Source organism: Lolium rigidum, chromosome 7, assembly GCF_022539505.1.
Source record: "Lolium rigidum isolate FL_2022 chromosome 7, APGP_CSIRO_Lrig_0.1, whole genome shotgun sequence".
NCBI classification, from domain to species: domain Eukaryota; kingdom Viridiplantae; phylum Streptophyta; class Magnoliopsida; order Poales; family Poaceae; genus Lolium; species Lolium rigidum.
The window spans coordinates 20869760-20888825 of record NC_061514.1 but is presented as its reverse complement, the minus strand read 5'-3'; the positions used below and the strand labels follow the sequence as shown (position 1 = coordinate 20888825).

Here is a 19066-nt window from a genome sequence, read left to right as displayed (position 1 = left end):
AGAACAAGGAGCAACCGTAACGGATCGGATCTACTAAACAATGATCAAGCGGGGTGCCGCCCCTACACCTGAGATAGGTGTAAGGGCGGCTAGATGTATAAGGGTTGCACTACGACAGCATATGATACGAAGAACAATGCTAACCCTAACACATCTAAGATAACTACGTTGCTCGCCATCAAAAAGGCTTCAGCACGAGCAACGCATGGGAGACGAATAAACGCGTGTGCTGCCTAGATCGCAAGATGCGATCTAGGCAGCATGGTGCTTACCCGGAAGAAACCCTCGAGACGGGGGAGTTGGCGATGCGCCGGGATTGGTTTGTGTTGAACGTTGGTTGTTGTTTATTTCATAAACCCTAGATACATATTTATAGTCCGGGGACTTTCTAATTCAGAGCGTGCACCTAACCGTGCACGGGTAAAACTCTAACTTCTAACCGACACGTATCCTACTATGTTACAGATACACGAGCAATTAGCCCAGACTTGGTACACAAGGCCGATTCATGTATTTCTTCTATATATATTCTTCAAGCCCATCTTCAATCGCGGCCCACCTCTGATCCGGTCAAATTCTGGTGATAACAAAAGGGAGGAAGATGATCCGAGAATCATCGAGGAGGGCCCCGGTCCAAGGACGAAGCTAGAAGCGTCCACCGAGCTCAGCGAGGAGTCAGGGGACGCCCATGGATGCCCAAAGCTCCCCCTCCTGGCCCCGACGAGGTGGGGTCTGTGGAGGAAGATGGCAGGAGTGTCATCACTGAAGGCCCGATTTAGACACCAAGCCACGCAAACTTCCCGAACTCGATGAGTTGGGAAGCTACCCAATATGCCCGAAAGCGCCTCCTCCCGGAGGGTGCAACTTGAGAGGTGAGAAGTAGCAAGAGACCGCGATGAAGCGGAAGGTGTCGAGACCGGTGTATTTGTCAGCGCAGTAATGTGCAATGGCCGATCACGCTAGGCCTACCCTTCAAAAGCTCTAGTTCGACAATCTCATCGCATCAAGGAAGATACACCACTACTTGGAGCCCCAGCGGCGGTGGTCACCAAGCACTGCGTGGAGCGCATGCTTAGCAACCTGGAAGCCACGGGGCAGGTGGAAGAATGGGCCATGTAACTATCCAGGTTCTCCCTCCACTTCGGCCACACCCAAAACATCAAGAGCAATTCCTTGGCTGATTTTGTCCCGAGGAAGCCAAGATGCACGACTAGGTCATGTACATTGACGGCTCCTACTCAATCGATGGCTCCAGAGCTGGCATGCTCCTAGTTTCGTTGATGGGAGAGAAGCTAAAGTACATGGTTTATATGCTTTACCATAGGGAGCACTCGACAAACAACACGGCCGAGTACGAGGGTCTGCTCGCTGGACTTAGGATCACGAAAGAACTAGGCATCTTGTTTCCGGCGGAGAGGATCGGGGACTTGACCGCGTTTCCCATTTTGTTTTAGGGTCCTTTGCGTAAATTTCCAAGGTTGTGCTGTATTTCTATCTTTCTATAAGGCCCTTGATGTAAAGTTGTACCCACCCACGATGAATTGAAGCAGGACCTAGGGTCCTTCTGGACCACTCTTCCTATTCAAAAAAAGAAGTCAATATATACAACTCAAAATCATTACAGATTGGATACATCATAAAATATATTTTCATATAATATGTATATAATGTCGGTTTTGATAGTTTTCTCTATTTTTTTTTGTTAAACTTTACTTAGTTTGATTTTTTTATAAAATATAGACCTTATTTATTAGAGTGGAGGGAGTATACACAAGCTATCTTGATCACTGTTTCCAGCTAACAAGGCAGGTGTCATACATTAAAGCGTACTGTACTTGGAACTTAACGAGCTAGCTGTATGATTATGAACCATGTGTTAAGCCGGGAAAATAGGCCTCGCATTGATCCGTCAAATCAGCAATTTAAGGACGCTGCAAATATTTTGCTCCGCCAACACCTAAATCTTGACCGTCGGTTTTATAATCCCAGAGCTATGCAAAATGTTTTAAAATTTATTTTCATAATATATATGTGTATCTAAACCCGTAAAGCAAATCATCATGTCTAAAGATTCTGGCCTTGTATATATAGAAGTAGCCAGTCCACCACTCTAGCAGCCTCACAGTCCAGCTAGTTGGTAGTCGTGCTCGCGTAGCACACGTACGCGCGCAAAGGACACGTTACAATGTCCGCCTTGTACTACGAGAAACGAAGGCATCTCTTCGTCCTCCTCAGCCTCAGCCTCACTCTCGCCGCCGCCGCATCTGATGTCTCCTTCTATCCCTCTGCGGAGACCGCCGCTGCGGCGCACTGCGACGGCACACTGTACCCTGAGCTCTGCCTGTCCACGCTCGCCACCGTTCCGGACCTCCACAAGAAGTCCCTCCCGGAAGTCATCACCCACGCCTGCAACCGCACGGAGACCGACGTCACCGCAATGTCTTCCAACTGCTCCTCCTACTTCCGCGGGAAGTCGCTCAGCGCGCGCGACCGCCGAGCCCTGTCGGACTGCGTGGAGCTTCTCGACACCACCATGGACGACCTCCGGGCCACTATCTCCGACCTGCAAGACCCCGCCAAGAGCCCGATCATGGATCACTGCATGACCGTCCTCTCCGCCGCCATCACCAACCAGCAGACGTGCCTCGAGGGCTTCTCGTACCAGAAGGGCGGCGACGTGCTCTCCCACGTCGAGCCCGGCATCAGCCACATCGCCCGAATGGTCAGCAACTCGCTCGCCATGACCAGGAAATTGCCCGGAGCCGGAGCGCCTTCGCCGTCCACGTCGAGCGTGCATGAAGAGCGGCAGCCGTTCACGGGGTACGGGCAGATGGTCAAGGGGTTCCCGCGGTGGGTGAAGCCTGGTGAAAGGCGGCTGCTGCAGGCACCGGCGTCGGGCATAAAAGCCAATGCGGTGGTGGCCAAGGACGGGAGCGGGGCGTACACGACGGTGTCCGCGGCGGTCGCGGCGGCGCCGACCAACTCGAAGAGCAGGTACGTCATATACATCAAAGCCGGCACGTACTTGGAGAACGTGGAGGTGGGGAAGAACCAGAAGAACCTCATGTTCATCGGGGACGGCATAGGCAAGACGGTCATCAAAGCCAGCCTCAACGTCGTCGACGGCTCCACCACCTTCCGCTCCGCCACACTCGGTAAGTAATCCACTGCACTGGTTTTGAACTTTTAGTATTGATGCTACATTCCGTCAAATCGAATGGTCAAGTTATCTAATACTCATTTATGTCAGGATATAGGAGGAATCACCTATTTATCAAAATAAAACTATGCACAAGTTTGAAAAAAAAATATTGGAAAACGTCAACAACTATAATATACAAAATAAAAATCATGTGATTTGATGTTTTACGTGCTGATATATTTGTATATACTAGGATCAAACTTAATGAAACTAGTATGCACTAAATTTCGGCGCACAATAGTTTTTCGCTAATGAAAAATATTAATATTAATTAGACATGGCCTCTACAACAACATATTGGCAAGGGCTAGTCGAGGCATGAATCAAGGATGCAGATAGCCAAAAAAAAAAAAATCGCCCCACCAAAAATGATGTGGCATTCACATCAACAGAAAATAAATCTCACCAATTCCACACTGAAGAAATTATCCAACATCGTGGCTTTTAAAAGAGAACAGTGCATGAGCTACGTCGTTGTTCAGTCTGACCACGAAGTCTGATCGAAAAAAGCCATGATCAATCTTCATGCACTGCCTTCGTCAAGGAAATGGTTAGAAGACTATCATGGTGAGATGCAACAGATAAAGGTCATACCTAGAGTTTTTCACCTCGGAATGCTAAGAATTGTACTCGATGAGAACCACTAGTAACGAACCAACCTTGTGTCGCTGCCCCACGTACTTATCAAGTCACTGCTGCAATTCGACGATCGATCACCAAACACAGCCGCCATGCACACGATTTTGACGTGGTCTCGCCATGCAAATGAAATTGTGGTCGCACAATCATCATCATCTACTCCATCCATTGCGCGCACAGCCAGATACAGCTGCTCATGCACAGGGTCTTGACGTGGACCGTGCAATACGAGCTGGCTCATCCACCGAGCCGTTAACCGCCGGTGAGAACCCCCGCCCTACACCAACTTGGCCGAGACGGCAGCTTTGCATACCAGGTAAAACTTGGAAATCTGGCCGACCTTGATTGCTCCGCTTATCGCGTCCCATCGTGCCCTTCCGTCTCTTTCACCAGGCTGCTACCTAGCTAAATACAGAGCCTGACGTTCCCAACTACCTCACTCTCGCTCGTATGCACTCAACACGAAGCAGGCTAAACATATGCAAGATCGCGTCCGCCCTCAACTACCTCCTGACACCAGGCATTAACGCGATGATGCTCAGATTAGTGGTAGACTAATTAAATCGGAATTCTTCCTCCTCTAGCTTTTCCCCTTCTCTCAAAGAAAAAAGAGAGCGACATCAATGCCAAGCTTCAGGTCGACTTCCCACCGCAGCAATCACCGGGCCGCTACATGTGCAAAGCTTTACAAAATAAAATTTCGAAAAGTTATATCAACGCCAAGTTCAGGTAGAGGGTTTTTTTCATTCAAATGTTGCTCCAATTTTATCCACGGAAGCCTAGCTTCTAAACAGCAATCTAATCTTAGAATCATAGTTAAAGGACTAAATGGTGCGTATCAAGTTACAAATTTGAAATTGAAAGTATATAAATTGGATTAAAAAGATAAAGTATCGCATGAAAAGTTCAAGTTAAAGGATTTCACTGGGCAAGTTCTATATTTCTATTTTTTGTGGAGTACACGTACATACAATATTTTTCTTAAAAAGAGCTATAGCTAAGTATCAAGGTTATATGTATGTGCTTGATTTATGTCAAAAATTCTAAAATTTATAAATCGGAATAAATTTTAAAATTCCCACCAAACTCAAGATCAGAAGTACCCGAACCCTCCCTCGTATTTTTAATACAGAAAGAGATTGCCGACTCATGATCCACCCATATAAGTAAAGCAACTGAAATGTTCTTTTGGCACATGAGTTCCAGCATTCCCTCTATATTAGATTTAAAAAAAAAATCTTATCTACATGTTGCGAAATAAATTGACAATAATTTTGAACTTGTCAATGACATATCCCACAAGCATGCAAAATCAAAATGCGTTTTTTTTTTATAATGGACTGCACGCAAATGAAAGAGCCTCAGTTTTCTATTAAATTAGTAAAAGTGATAGTCAGATCCACACTTTTCATTTCTATAGCCTAAAATAAACATTCTTTTCAATTGAGAGTTTGCACGTTTGTTTTCTCCTCAGGATACATCACTGGCTACATTCTTTTCAGGATTTTTTGAAAATCAAATATATATATTTTTTTTAAATGGCGTCACTTGTTGTGTCCATATGCACCAAAGCTGCACTACAAACAAATTCTTTTGAGTAGACAACTATGGGTGTGGGATCGCATGGCGATAGATGAGAGCTTTTTTCTTTTGGAACAGTCTGAAGGGAGAATGGAGGTTTTTTGCGAAACACAGTACAATCAAAGATGCTCACACATACGCGCACACACTCACCCCTATGAACGCGCACACGCACACCCTACCCCTATGAGCACCTCCAAGAGACTGCGTCGAAGAACTAATTCGGTGGGTCTTGAGGTTGACGAAGTGACCACATGCGCCTCGCTGTCGACGGGAACGTCGCCTCCCACTGAAGAATATTCCGCCTTTATGAGACACCAAAGTGTCAAATCTAGGATTTGAACTCTGATGGGCTGGGGGTGCCACTGCCCTCCTAACCATCCAACCACAGGTTGGTTCTCTAAGAGAATGGAGTTGTTACAAGATCGATTAGATCAAATCTCACCAACATATATTACATTAGGAGAAATTTACTTATTAAAAAGAGAAAAAAGATACGAGAAATATTACTAAGAAAGCAATAAGAGCGGTTTTTTTAGCTTTGTCATTTTTCTAAGATTATGTGCAATGTTATCAACACATTCCTACTTAATTTTTGTTGTGGCTAAAACAGCATACGGTACTCCCTTCGTCCCATGAAAGTGGTACATCTAAACTTTGATAAATCTCGTCGGGCAGAGGAAGTACATTTTTTAGGTGCCCCTGTTTAGTCAGAAAAAACAAGCAACTAGACAATTAGCAAGCTAGCATTTGAGAATCTGATTTTTGAACATGATAGTAAGCTAACCAACTATGGTACGTGGTAATGCTGCAGCGGTGGTGGGCGACAACTTCCTGGCCCGCGATCTGACCATCGAGAACTCGGCCGGCCCGTCGAAGCACCAGGCGGTGGCGCTCCGCGTCGGCGCCGACCTGTCGGCTTTCTACCGCTGCAGCTTCGTGGGCTACCAGGACACCCTGTACGTGCACTCCCTCCGGCAGTTCTTCCGCGAGTGCGACATCTACGGCACCATCGACTTCGTGTTCGGCAACTCCGCCGTGGTACTCCAGAGCTGCAACCTCTACGCGCGGCGGCCCCTGGCGAGCCAGAGCAACATCTACACGGCGCAGGGCCGGACGGACCCGAACCAGAACACGGGCATCTCCATCCAGAAGTGCAAGGTCGCCGCCGCGTCCGACCTCGCCGCCGTGCAGTCGAGCTTCCGGACGTACCTCGGCAGGCCGTGGAAGCAGTACTCCCGCACGGTGTACTTGCAGTCGGAGCTGGACAGCGTCGTCGACCCCGCGGGGTGGCTCGAGTGGGACGGCACCTTCGCGCTCGACACGCTCTACTACGGCGAGTATCAGAACACCGGGGCCGGAGCTAGCACGTCCAACCGGGTGAAGTGGAAGGGTTACCGCGTGATCAGCAGCTCGTCGGAGGCCAGCACCTTCACTGTGGGGTCATTCATCGACGGCGACGTCTGGCTAGCCGGCACTTCCATCCCCTTCTCCACCGGGTTGTGACCGTATTATTCTATCACGGCCAGATTTGGGTTTGATGGCAATAAGTGAACGACGCCCAGAAGCAAAAAAGCACCACTTCGATCGTTTGGATGTCGATTCTTTGTTTTTCTAGACCATCCATATACGTGATTGGTTCATTATTGATACTTGCACCGCATATACCTCTGTAAGATATATGTAATTCTTCATGGTGGTTTGTACTTATGAAATAAATATAATTATATATATGTAATTTTGAGGCCATGGATGCGGCTGTAGTGTAGTTTTGTGTTTTCCAACAAGTTCATCGGGTACATCGACCGATACTTTTTCAGATAAAAGATTCACAGAGCAAGACTTTAAATTGATAAAGCCCTATATGGACAGATTTATGAAAATGCTAAGCAACGGACACAAAATAGATGAAGTGCAGCTTGATAATCGAAGCCCTTGTCCAGCTATGCGGTCTGACGAAGAACAAGTGAAACCTGTGAAGGAAGAACGCCACTGAGTAAACATGCCATTGTCAACTTCCGATAAGCGATGACGCAATACAAACTCTTTCGGCCTCCGAAAAAAGCACTGCCTTCTCGCCCCTGATTGAAAGGTGCCGGCACATGGGAAAGACTCTAAGCACTACCATCTCACCATGTAGCCACCCACAAACACCGCCGCCGCCCGCAGCAGACTGTGTGTGTGTGTGTTTGTGTGTGTGTGTGTTAGGGTTAGGGTTAGGGTTAGGGTTAGGGTTAGGGTTTAGGTTTAGGCTTAGGCTTAGGCTTAGGCTTAGGGTTTAGGGTTAGGGTTTAGGGTTATTCTTAAGGCCATGGATGTGGCCGCAATGCAGTTTTCATGTTTCCGACGAGTTCTTTGGGGTACATCGGTGCTTCTGTAGCATGTGTGGTGATATTGCATCCTGTTACAAAGTTGATGGTTTTTGTGACTAGAGTGCCATCAGGTTTGCCAAATGAAAATGCTAACTAACGTCTCGAGACGGGAACATTCGCATGCCTCCTCCTCGAGTCCTTGTATGTGTGAAGTGTTTCCTCCGTGGACCCCCACACAAGAGGTGTCTCTTTCCCGGCCATGGATGCTTCGCGATCCAAGAAAAATCTAGGAGGGACCCGAGCCTCCCTTCCTCCACTCTCTTCCGCCTCTGCATGGCCACCCTGAGCGGTGCTCTCCACCCCTGAGGGCACGGGGCGACAGCTTGAGGTCAAGGCATTGGTGGCATCTGCCCCAGGTCTAGCGACGAACTAGGGGGGGCTAAGTTGACTATGGTGTGTTTGAGAATGGCCTGAGGTTAGAGGAGCTCGGTCATGGAGACGTTGGTCGTCAGTGGACTCGGGGGTGGGTCGGATGGTGAGAGGATAGATGGTTGGGATCTCTCGGTTAAGCTTGGGGCCGGGGTGTGGAGAGCTCGCGGGCAATCTTGGGGAAGACATGTGGAGAGAGAGAGAGAGAGAGAGAGAGAGAGAGAGAGAGAGAGAGAGAGAGAGAGAGAGAGAGAGAGAGAGAGAGAGAGAGAGAGAGAGAGAGAGAGAGAGAGAGAGAGAGAGAGAGAGAGAGAGAGAGAGACGATGAGGACAAGGCCGCAAAGGGAGGAGGGCAGCAGTGCTGCTTTGACAACAAACCAACGCTGCTGCCATCGGCTATGGCGGATGCTTCCAATGGCATCATGTGGTGCTACCAACAACTACGGTGCGTGTTGCGAGCCAGTGGGTGATGGTGTTACCACGAGCAGACGACAATGCCGGGAGGATACTGATGCTACCATAGAGTGGAGCCTGGGCTGGTTTTGCTGCATATTCGTATTTTCTTTGCTACATTGATGTTTTGAAATGTTGTAGTACTTCTTTGACCCATTAATTTTTTTTTGGAACAATGCTATAATAGTATAATCTTTTGCTGCGAACGAAAGTTTATTTTTGCTTCATAGAAGCATTTGCAGATTATTTTTTGCTTCATAGAAGCATTTGATGTGGGAATTTTGGTACAATAGCATAATTTTTTTGTTCGATCAAAACACCTTTAGTGTCATGGTAGCATTTGCGGGATTGATAAGGCTAATAGAACATGTGTCGGCCTCTGGACCCTGTGGATCGGTGATTTGAACCCCGGGGGATGCATAGCTTCTCCCCTTTTCCGAATAAATTTTATTGGATACTTAGCAAAAAAGCAACTTTGACGAGTGTCACATTAAGATATTCTTCAAACAAAAAAAATGCATGACATATTCACGCTTGGTGTTCTGTTTCTAAGGCACTTGGCAACGAAAAACACTTGGCATATTGGCAGTTCGCCAAGCAGTTTTTGCAAACCACAAAGTGTAATTATTTCTATTGTAACCACCCGCGTTGGCGGCGAAAAGATGGCAATATTGAATTTGCATATACGTTGGAATTAAAGCAAAGTAAAAAAATATTATTTTCTTCAGTAACTGTCATTTACATTAAAAGATCTTTCATATATCTGTATGTATGGAACAACGTTCTTGCAAAGACATCGATTTCATCCTGCAGGTTGTGTATGATGGTTTAGCGATCTGGGTTACAAACTCCAGCACAAAGACAGATGTGCTCGATCGAGAACGTGATCTCGATCCGACGAAACTATCCCAGGGGAGAATGGCTATCTCACGCCAACGAAGCTGACGAACACAAGGTTCCATGAGTCTACCTCAAGCTCAGCTGCTCAAGGTAGTCCGTATTGTGAATTGGCTTGGGAGCTACGGTTTGCCGGTATATCAGCCATCATGCACGCAGATTGTCTGACGGAGTTGTAGATCCCGACGGTTCATTGGTGTGGCGTCCCAGCACCAGGACTACAGGAGCACCGCCTCTGAGTTGGTAGAGGCCATCGAGCGGATATGAAGATGGGAGTTTCCTGCCTTCTCCGAGGAAGATCTCCACAGAAAGCTCCGATGAGTTCTATAATCACGGTGAGACCTTTGATGATCTCACGAGTCACGACAGCAAATTGCGGAAAGTATACATAAAGGTCTACCGTAAAAGTGGATAGAGATCACGATCCGGCGAGGAACGGGCATGCACTGGTAAGTATCAATGGAAGAAGATTTAGTGCCAATGCAGACCATGCAGAGAAGATACAACACGACGGCATCACTTGATCTGGCAAACTACATAGGGCCACTGCGTCCAATCCAATCCCATCAAAACAATCAGTGAAACTGACCGTCCATTGCATAAGTCGATTCAGGTAGGTTCAGTTCTCTCTTAAGATCGACAACGCGTGGTGCATCCAGAGTATTTGATGAAGGTGCGGAAAGAAGTATATATATGGGCAACCTGCACAGGGCCGGTCCTAGGATTTGAAGGGCCCGGGGCGAGGCGAGAAATCAGGGCCCTTAAAATATTAATTACATAATAATAAATTATTTTCACTGCCTAATGCATAAATTATTTGATATCGGTATAAATTGTCGATAAACATCTATGTGTAGCTTGACTAATTATTTTTCACCGCTCAGTGCATAAATTTTAGATGACAAGACTATTTGATGCGATTTTTCTTATAAATCCGAGGCTTGGGCGAAACTTTTTTTTTTGTCTGAACTCTTCACTAAACTATTTCGGAATCATACACCTTAGTTTGGCGCTACTGAGAATGGAGCCGAAGTTATGCATATCGGCGCATGGAAAAGCGACACTGAAACACTCGGTTGTGCCAATATGCGCAATTTTGACTTCAGTCTCGACATTTTTGAAAGACATACGGAGGCTGATAAGTTATTGTTTTCTCTTATTCCGAACGGGGAAAATCAAATCAACAACTTTAATCTATATATGTACCTATGAAATTATACCAATAATTTTTTTATTAGTATTTATAAATTTCAGCTTTGCCAACTATCAGTGAATTGAACGATAGAAAAGGAATATGAATCAGTTTTTTATTGGCCAGGAAGATGCGTTGGCTGTGGCTCCAGGCTCCAGCCATGGGCCCTCCAGCGATTAACCTTTGTACGTGTCTAAAGGGTAAAATGTCACATGCTAACCAAGTGAATAAGGCCCATCTAACGAAAACGAAAACGAAAAAGGCCCAAGATTCTTTCACTACAACCTTCGTGCATAATGCTTCGTCTCTGTTGTACGAGTATAGAGAATTTTTCCTTCGACCAGCTCTAATGGCGCCGCTGCCGCAGCATAAAACATGTGTAGCTGCCTAGCTGGGAGCCTGGGACTTGGGGCCCCCTTGGGTCCGGGGCCCAGGTCGGCCGCCCCTCCCCCCCCCCCCCTAGGGCCGGCCCTGAACCTGCAGATGCATGATATATATCATATACCTATGGAAAAGGGTGCTGTTAATGTGAATAAAAGTCGTCCGATCTGAAGGAAGAAGCACCGGGGTTTGCCCACCACGTGAAGCAACGGATAAATTTTACAGCGGTCCTGGTGCGGTGGTGCCATAGGAGGTTAAGACACTATTTTTGTCCGCAGACTTTTTTTAGAACATTTTTGTCCGTAGACTATGAAATATTTGAATGATCGTGATTGCTCGATGATGTTTATGATCATGTAGATGGATCAGTTTTCTACAAAAATCATGCTATTATTAGTAGTCCGATTCTTATGTCTGTGTTATGGAATATAAAAAAAAGTTGATACAAAACAACACGTAAACTATTAAGAGGGGTAATAAGCTGTGAAGGGACTAAGAAAGGGAAAATGTCGAAAAAATAAAAATAAAATGTCGTTATTTAGAGAAAGATATGAACATTACATAGTAGGTACACCTGGAACCGGGGTTGGGATTTCCGCTTCCTTTCAAGCAAAATCGATATCCTATGCAGGTCCGATATTATAGATGAAGAAACAAATATTTAGAATGCTAGGAAAAGTAGGATAACCTGCTTTTTTCAATCTTTCAGCAAACAGAACAACCAACAGCTCAAAAGCTACATTATTGAGGGCTCAGGAGAAGATCCAAACAGGGTGACGGCATGTATGAAAGCCCATATATATATGGTCTTACATCCTCCAGTTTGTTTAAATCAAATATTTTTCGACTAACTGATATAGCTGTTTTGGTAAACGAAATACATTAATATAATTGCTGGTGTAACATGTCTGAATTTGAGTGTTTTTTGTGAGGACGATTTACAATTTTGGCAACAATATACTTCGGATAACTAAATCGATCACTATTTGGTCATGAGGTCATTATTCATGATCATTTAAGATGGCAATAACCCTAAATACAATACATAGTACATAGAACCAATTGTTCAACATCTTATTTTTAGATCAGATATCTATGGAGAAAATATCACTAAATAAAAGTTACAAACAAAAGTAAATCTAGCCGCGCAAGTGCGCGGGTCACCCCGCTAGTTTACATTAAAAGATCTTTCATATATAAGAAAATGTACTTCTACCTAAAACTTTTTCAGAGATTCAATTTATGTTTTGCATGAAGGCATATTTCAAGCGCATGAGGTTAAGAAAAATAGGACAAGCTTAATTTTAGTATATCGCCAAAAGATCAATAGCAAAATTTAATACGCAAGCTTAAAATGATACTTGCTTTATGATAACGTGCCGATTTTTAATGTTTAATGTGCCAAATGGGTGTTCATGTACCTCTTTTTTTTCACACAAAGTAGACCATATTGGATAGATTGGACCTAATTTTTTTAATAAATTTTGATCAATTTCCCAAAAGTAATTAAAATTAAGTGTATGATCGATTGGACCTAATAATTGCTAACAATCGTTTTAAGGTCCCCAAATAGGATTTGACGCAATAACATAGAGGCTGATGAAAGATTCATGCCCATGTTATGTCACGAGATCATGGGCCCTGGGTATGCACAATAGCCCTAAAGGTGAACCACTCAAACGAGGTGGCCCATCTCAAGGACCGGGAAACTACGTGAAGGCCCGCACAAAATATCATATTGGAGTACAAGTTACACCAAGATCCACAGGCGAATTCTATACACCGACCAGGTCGGTGTATAGCCGGCGCCGCACACCCCTTTATGGGCTGGGCCCAATTCACATTTCTCGGGAATTTGCTTATTTCGTTTTCTGCTCTCCTCTTTTTTCTTTAGTATTTTTTCTGTTTGTTTTTCTGTTTCAGATTCGAAAATTGTTATGACTCAAAAATATTCAAATTCGAAAATGATCAAATAAAAAACAAATTCAAAAATTGTTCAAATTTGTTAGGTTCGAAAATTGTTCAAATCTGAAAAATGTTTAGATTCGAAATTTGTTCAAAATTGATTTTTTTTCAAAATATTAAATTTAAAAATCTTGAAATTCGAAATATATTCAGATTTGAATTTTTTTCAAATTCAAAAAGTGTTCAGACATGAAATTTGTTCAAATTTTGAGAAATGTCCAGAGCCGAAATTTATTCAAATTTTGAAAATAGTTCAGATCTGAAATTTGTTACAATTCAAAAATTGTTCAAATTATTCAAATTCGAAAAATTTGCAAATTTTAAAATTGTTCAATATTCCAAAATTTTCAAAAATAAAGGATTGGTCAGATTTTAAAAATGTTCAATTCAAAAATTACCAGTTTGATCCATTAAATTTTTTGATAAAAAACGTAAAAGAAAAAAAAGATAAATACGTGTTTGATGGGCCGAGCCCACATATGGCCGGAGGGTGTGCGGCATCTGCTCCGTACCGAGCAGGTCGGTGAAAGCACTTCCCAGATCTACATGGGTATTTTATGGGATACACCTTGTAACCAACTCCAAGCCGTATCATGAATATCTTGTTAGACACTACTAGGAAATCCCTCTACAGTGGCGCACCTTTTTTTTATCTTATGTGGCGCATATGCAATGCGCCACAGACGTCAGGCGACAAATATTTGAATTCTGTGGCGCATTTTCGGGGTGCGCCATAGAGTTTTTTAAAACTGATGTGGCGCACCAGGAAGGAATGCGCCACAAAAAATTTCTGTGGCGCACCCAGCACTGGTGCGCCACATAATTTTTTTGAATTTAAAAAAAATGGCGGCCAGGTTCTAGATCTAGATCTGGGGCTGCCGGAATTTCGTCGGTTCTATTTTTTTGAAATTTTCCGGTCGGAGGCGGGTGGTTGCGTGGGTGGGTGGATGGAGGAGAAGGAGACCGGCCGTAGGTTGTTGCTGGAGGAGGAGGTGGTGGTGGGTCAAGGGGGAGGTGGTGGTGGTCGTCGGAGGAGGACGAGGTGGTGGTGGGTGGGTGGTGGTGGAGGAGGAGGAGGAGGTGGTGGTGGTTGTGGGGACCCCGGACTAGCTGTCCGAAATACCCTGTTATGTATACAGTTCACGTTCCCATGATCAGTGTGCCGTGAACACATAACCGAACTGATATCAAATTACATCATCCTTTACCAAACGGAATAAGAAAATTACAATAAAATCATATGACCAACCTTTACATTATAGCCTCGAAGGGCCTAATCTAATCATCAGAGTAGCGGAATCACTTTAGCAGCGCAGAGCCCAAGTCATCTGCCTTAACCCTACATGCAACTGACTGGGAAGACATTCCTAGCTCGCATAGACGTCGTCAGCTCCTTCCTCATCTGTCGAAGTTCTCCGAGTGCGGCCAAGTAAATAGCCGGGGACAAAGCCGTGAATACATTTGAATTGTACTCGCAAACCATCAAGAAGGTGATAACAATTCTAACTAAAGAAGACAAGAGAGGAAGAATAGTTTCTCCGGTGGATATAGCATGTGAAAGAGAATCGGTTTCTCTTGTGGATATAGCATCCCACATCACGGTTGAAGGGGACACTAAGAAAGTCCTATGACATCTCTATATCTTTGTTAAAGCAGAGTTCCTCTACATGAAACACTAGGAAGGGTCACCCTCTTTTGTTTCATTTTCCTCGACCATCTCCACATGGTCGGCACACCATCTTTCCCGTACCCTTCCGGTACTTCCAACACATTCCTTTGGAAATCATTTTCAAAACCAAAACTCGACACAGCTCTGTAACGGCCATCCCAACCGTCCATGACCGCGGACGCGACTATTCGAATAGTTTTGACTCTGCAGAGTTTGCACACTTTCACCACAACTATCCGGATACCTATCGTGTGGGCATCATCCCCGCATAACGACATATGCCACGACGGATACCGGACATAACCTTTTGCCCATTCGACTTAACACGAGGTCCTACCCTATGGAGTATGTACCTCCCGGCACCGTGGCAGCTCACCTCCTCTAGAGCGTGGCTCCACCGCCAAGCCGAGAGACCCATAGTGTCTTCCGGACGGGTCAGCCCCGAAGGCCTCCCGTTATACTATTGTCCCAACCATGACAACCCGGACTCGGGGGTAACCGTACCCTTATATAGTTGTGCGGTGCCTCATGCTAAGAAGAACAAACGTCAAGTTAAGCCCCGTGCCCATGTTGGAGTAGCTATGGTTGCGCTGTTTAGTTGTTCCGGGCGAATACAAAGAACCATGTGTCGTTTTTCTCAAAAACCCAAGTCACACACACCTTCCTCTTTCCAACCATCTTTGTCAAGATCCTTTCCTTTCATAAACCATACGCTTGGGTAAGATTGCCTCACCCAAGGTTTTCATAAACATTTACAACAAGGTAAACCTTGAGGGGTTCCCAATCTAAAGTTTCATGAGTTGAACTAATACAACACTATGGCCGAGATGAGGGTCATCACGCCATTGAGGGTATGAAAAAGAGGTATTGGAGTGGATCATACTTGCTTGAGCTAAGCATGTATTATGACAACACAAGAGGAAATATACTTTCAGATTTGTGGTGCTATCTAACCCAATCAATAGATAGATAGGGATGAGAATTGACCAACACCAACACCATTAAGGGAAAACAGGCATACTCATCACAATTTGAGGATACACCAAAAACATGGTATTGATACATCTACACTAGAAGGGGGTGTAGTATGAATCTTGTCCCGAGGTGGAACATATTCAAGCTAAATATAGAAAGCAAGTTGGATGGCAATGGCCATGATACCATACACCCAACCAATTACCAAGACCTTGACAAGATAAAACTACTAGAGGTACCATGCTTGCATCCAAGCATAGATGACAACAATATGGAGATCATCACACATAGAACCAAGATGCTATTGATAGCACAAGATGACATCCAAAGAGACATCATATCAGAGATCAAAAGATGGCTTGCCTTGGCTTATTTGTCCCTGGACTTCTTCAACTTCATCAATATAAGAATCCCGTCAATATAAATAAAATCCTTGTCCGAACCACTTCTTCTTCTTCTCCGGAATCGTTCGCATCTATCGTCGGAAAATATAAAAGGAACACAATCAATCACATTGCACCAATCATAACAATTATTCAACACTCAACAAACAATAGCGAACCACTTTACTAAGTGCTATCATACCAAGAACTTATAGTTTCTTCAAATCATTTTAAAAGACAACCAAATTATCTTGCTTAACATAGGCATGAGAGCATCACAAATTAGCAATTGCCTCTCAGGTTATTGCTATGGCATAAACTAGTTATTCCCTGTTATATAACACCACAAAGAAGACAAGTGCATTGGTTTTTCATCAAAAACATTTATATCTTATTTTTAAATTTTTTTGGAGAAGCTGAACTCATTTTCCTACTTTATTTTGCTCACAGAGCATTACACAAGTACGTCAAGCAAAAATTATACCAATGGATAGCTATTCAAACATAGCTTTATAAAAAAATTGGATTCACTAAATTTGAAGTTATAAAAGATTTTTAATAATTAAAATACTGGCCAGAGGGACCAAAACAGAGTTTAATTCGTTATAAAATCTCAGATGCTCAATAAAATCTGAGCTCTGGATATAATGTTAGCAACACAAATATGAGTGTAGCAAAAGTGGTTTCATTCCAAACTAATATTTTAAGCTCCTGAAATAATTCCTCAAACACAGATTCTGAATAAACTTGTATTAAAATACCATAATCTCATATTTTGACATAATATACTCAAACCAATGCCAAAAGATGGGAATTAATATGTAGTTTGCTAAAAAATTGGATTTGTATCAAAACTGGTTTTGAAACTCTTTAATTTGAATAAACAGTGCTACTGCATGCTTGTACCATTTTAAAAACTGAGAAAAACCTAAAATATATCTGGGTATAAAACTTCTCTGAGGTAATCAGGATTTTATGTGTGAACCTAAAACAATTGGAATCACTTGATTTGGATCATTTATGAATTTTTGGTGAATTAAAAGTGACTGAGATGTGTTGCAGGATTTAATTCCAGAAAACAGAGAGATAGGGCATGGGCTGAGTTAGACTGGGCCGCGTGGAGACGTGTCGGGCCGGCCCAGTGGGGTTTTCCAGGTGGAGGAGATAAAGAAAAAAAAATAAGAAAAGAAGGGGAGAGGGCCCGTGGCGGGGCCCATCTGCATGGGCCGACGTGGCCGACCCATGCAGCCGCACGGGTTGCCTCCCTCGTCCTCGCGACCATGCAGGCACGCAGGCGGACGGGAAAAGAAGGCGGGGGCGGGGCGGAGACTCACCGGCGGCGAGCGCTGGTCGTCGGCGATGGCTGGGCGGGGCGGCGGCGGGTTGAGGCCGTCCAGGGCGGCTCGGTGGTGGCTAGCTCGTCCTCCACAGCTCCTCCCGGCGTCGTTTCCTCCGCAGATGTTCCCGGTCCGGTGAGGTTGCCGGTGGTCTCCGGCGGACCTGGATGAAGAGGAGGAGCGTGTTAGGGCGGGAAGAGGGCGGCGAGAAGCAGGGTAAGACAGAGAGGGAGGGAGAAGGGCGTCGGGTGCGAGCTCCACCGGCTCGCCATCTCATGGTGACCACGTCGGCGCCTTTTCTTTCTCCTTCGTCGAGCAGCAGCCAAAGCAGAGGGCGTCGGCGCTTCTGTGTGAGAGCTGGGAGTGTGGAGAGGTGGGGTGTAGTGGAGAGGAAGCGAAGGGGGAAGATGGCTGGCTGGGTGGCTTTTTATAGCCGAGGGATGGGCTCACGGTGGGCATCGTGCACGGTTCGGGGGCGAGTGAGGTAGGATGCGATCGAGCAGCTGGGTTGTAGTATCGTGCACGGCATCCAGCGGTGGTTTTAGTGCAGCTGAAAACCCGGAAAGAGGTGGTCTGGGTTCTCCGAAACGAGGTGATGATTGCGCGTGCACGAAGGTGTTCGATGGTGTTTGCTAAGTCGTGGGTGAAGGAGGGAGGCGTAGCATCATTGCGACCTGGTCCTGGTACGATGCCTTTGCAGGCTACAGCTAGGTATGGCTAGAGGGGGTCTGCAGGTCTGGGAACGCGCGAGCACGCCCAGAACGGGGTGACCACGTCCATGGCGAGCATGGGAGAGGCTTTTACGGGAAAGGGCTTGCCTCGGGACCATGCCCGTTGGTTAGAGGGGTAGTAGGACGTCTTCATGGCGCAGCCTCGATGGCTGAGGTGCCTGCTTCCTTCTTGAGCAAGAACGGGTGACCACCAAGGAAGAAAGAGGAGGGAGGGGGAAGCTAGGGCTTGGGGCTCGTGTGTTAGGCACCTCATGGGTCCAATGAGCCAGGGAAGTCTTGGAGACAACGTTAGAGGCATAGGGGTGCAGGTCTAGGGCCTTTGGACATGTGCCCATGTCATTGATAGAATAGGGAAGGAGGAGAGATGATGGAGGGGCTAGTGTAGGGTTTGACTATGGGAAGAAGGAGGGGATGCAGAGGTGCTAGAGGTAGTAGGGGTGCAGGTTTGTGAGTTCCCAAGGTGAGTAAGAGAGGAGGGAGGGAGAAAGGAGGAAGGCATGGCACAATACCATGATCAACATGGCCGACCACATTCTTTCTCTCCACACACATGCATAAAATGGGCAAGGCAATGGTCCAAGGTGTAAGCTAAGTTGACCACAATGGATTCTAGGTGATGGAGGGATTAATATGGTAATTTGAGAGTATCAAGATTCGAGTTAAGAATTTGTGAAGGAATGGGAGATTTGAATTGAGGTAGAGGCATAGAGATGAATATTTGAATAAAATAGGCCTTAAAGGCATAGAATATTCTAAGTATAATAATCTCACAATTTATTTGGCAACACAAAGTGCAAGAAAAAGGCATGTATACCATTAACATGCATATTGGTGAAAAACAAAATAAAACAAGAGATTAATTATACAGAATTTATTTTTGGATGGAAATAAGGTGATTTTAAATTCCACTCTCATTCCCT

The 19066-nt window shown here is 45.1% G+C and overlaps 1 protein-coding gene across 1 annotated transcript; it reads left to right on the top strand.

Annotated features, from left to right (window-relative positions):
* The first annotated feature begins 2125 nt into the window (after nt 1-2125).
* LOC124678052 (pectinesterase-like) lies at nt 2126-7190 on the top strand. The gene is made up of 2 exons (XM_047213991.1): nt 2126-3155; nt 6237-7190. The coding sequence occupies exons 1-2, from the start codon at nt 2186-2188 to the stop codon at nt 6926-6928; spliced, it is 1662 nt and encodes a 553-aa protein (XP_047069947.1). The 5' UTR covers nt 2126-2185; the 3' UTR covers nt 6929-7190.
* Nucleotides 7191-19066: the final 11876 nt, after the last annotated feature.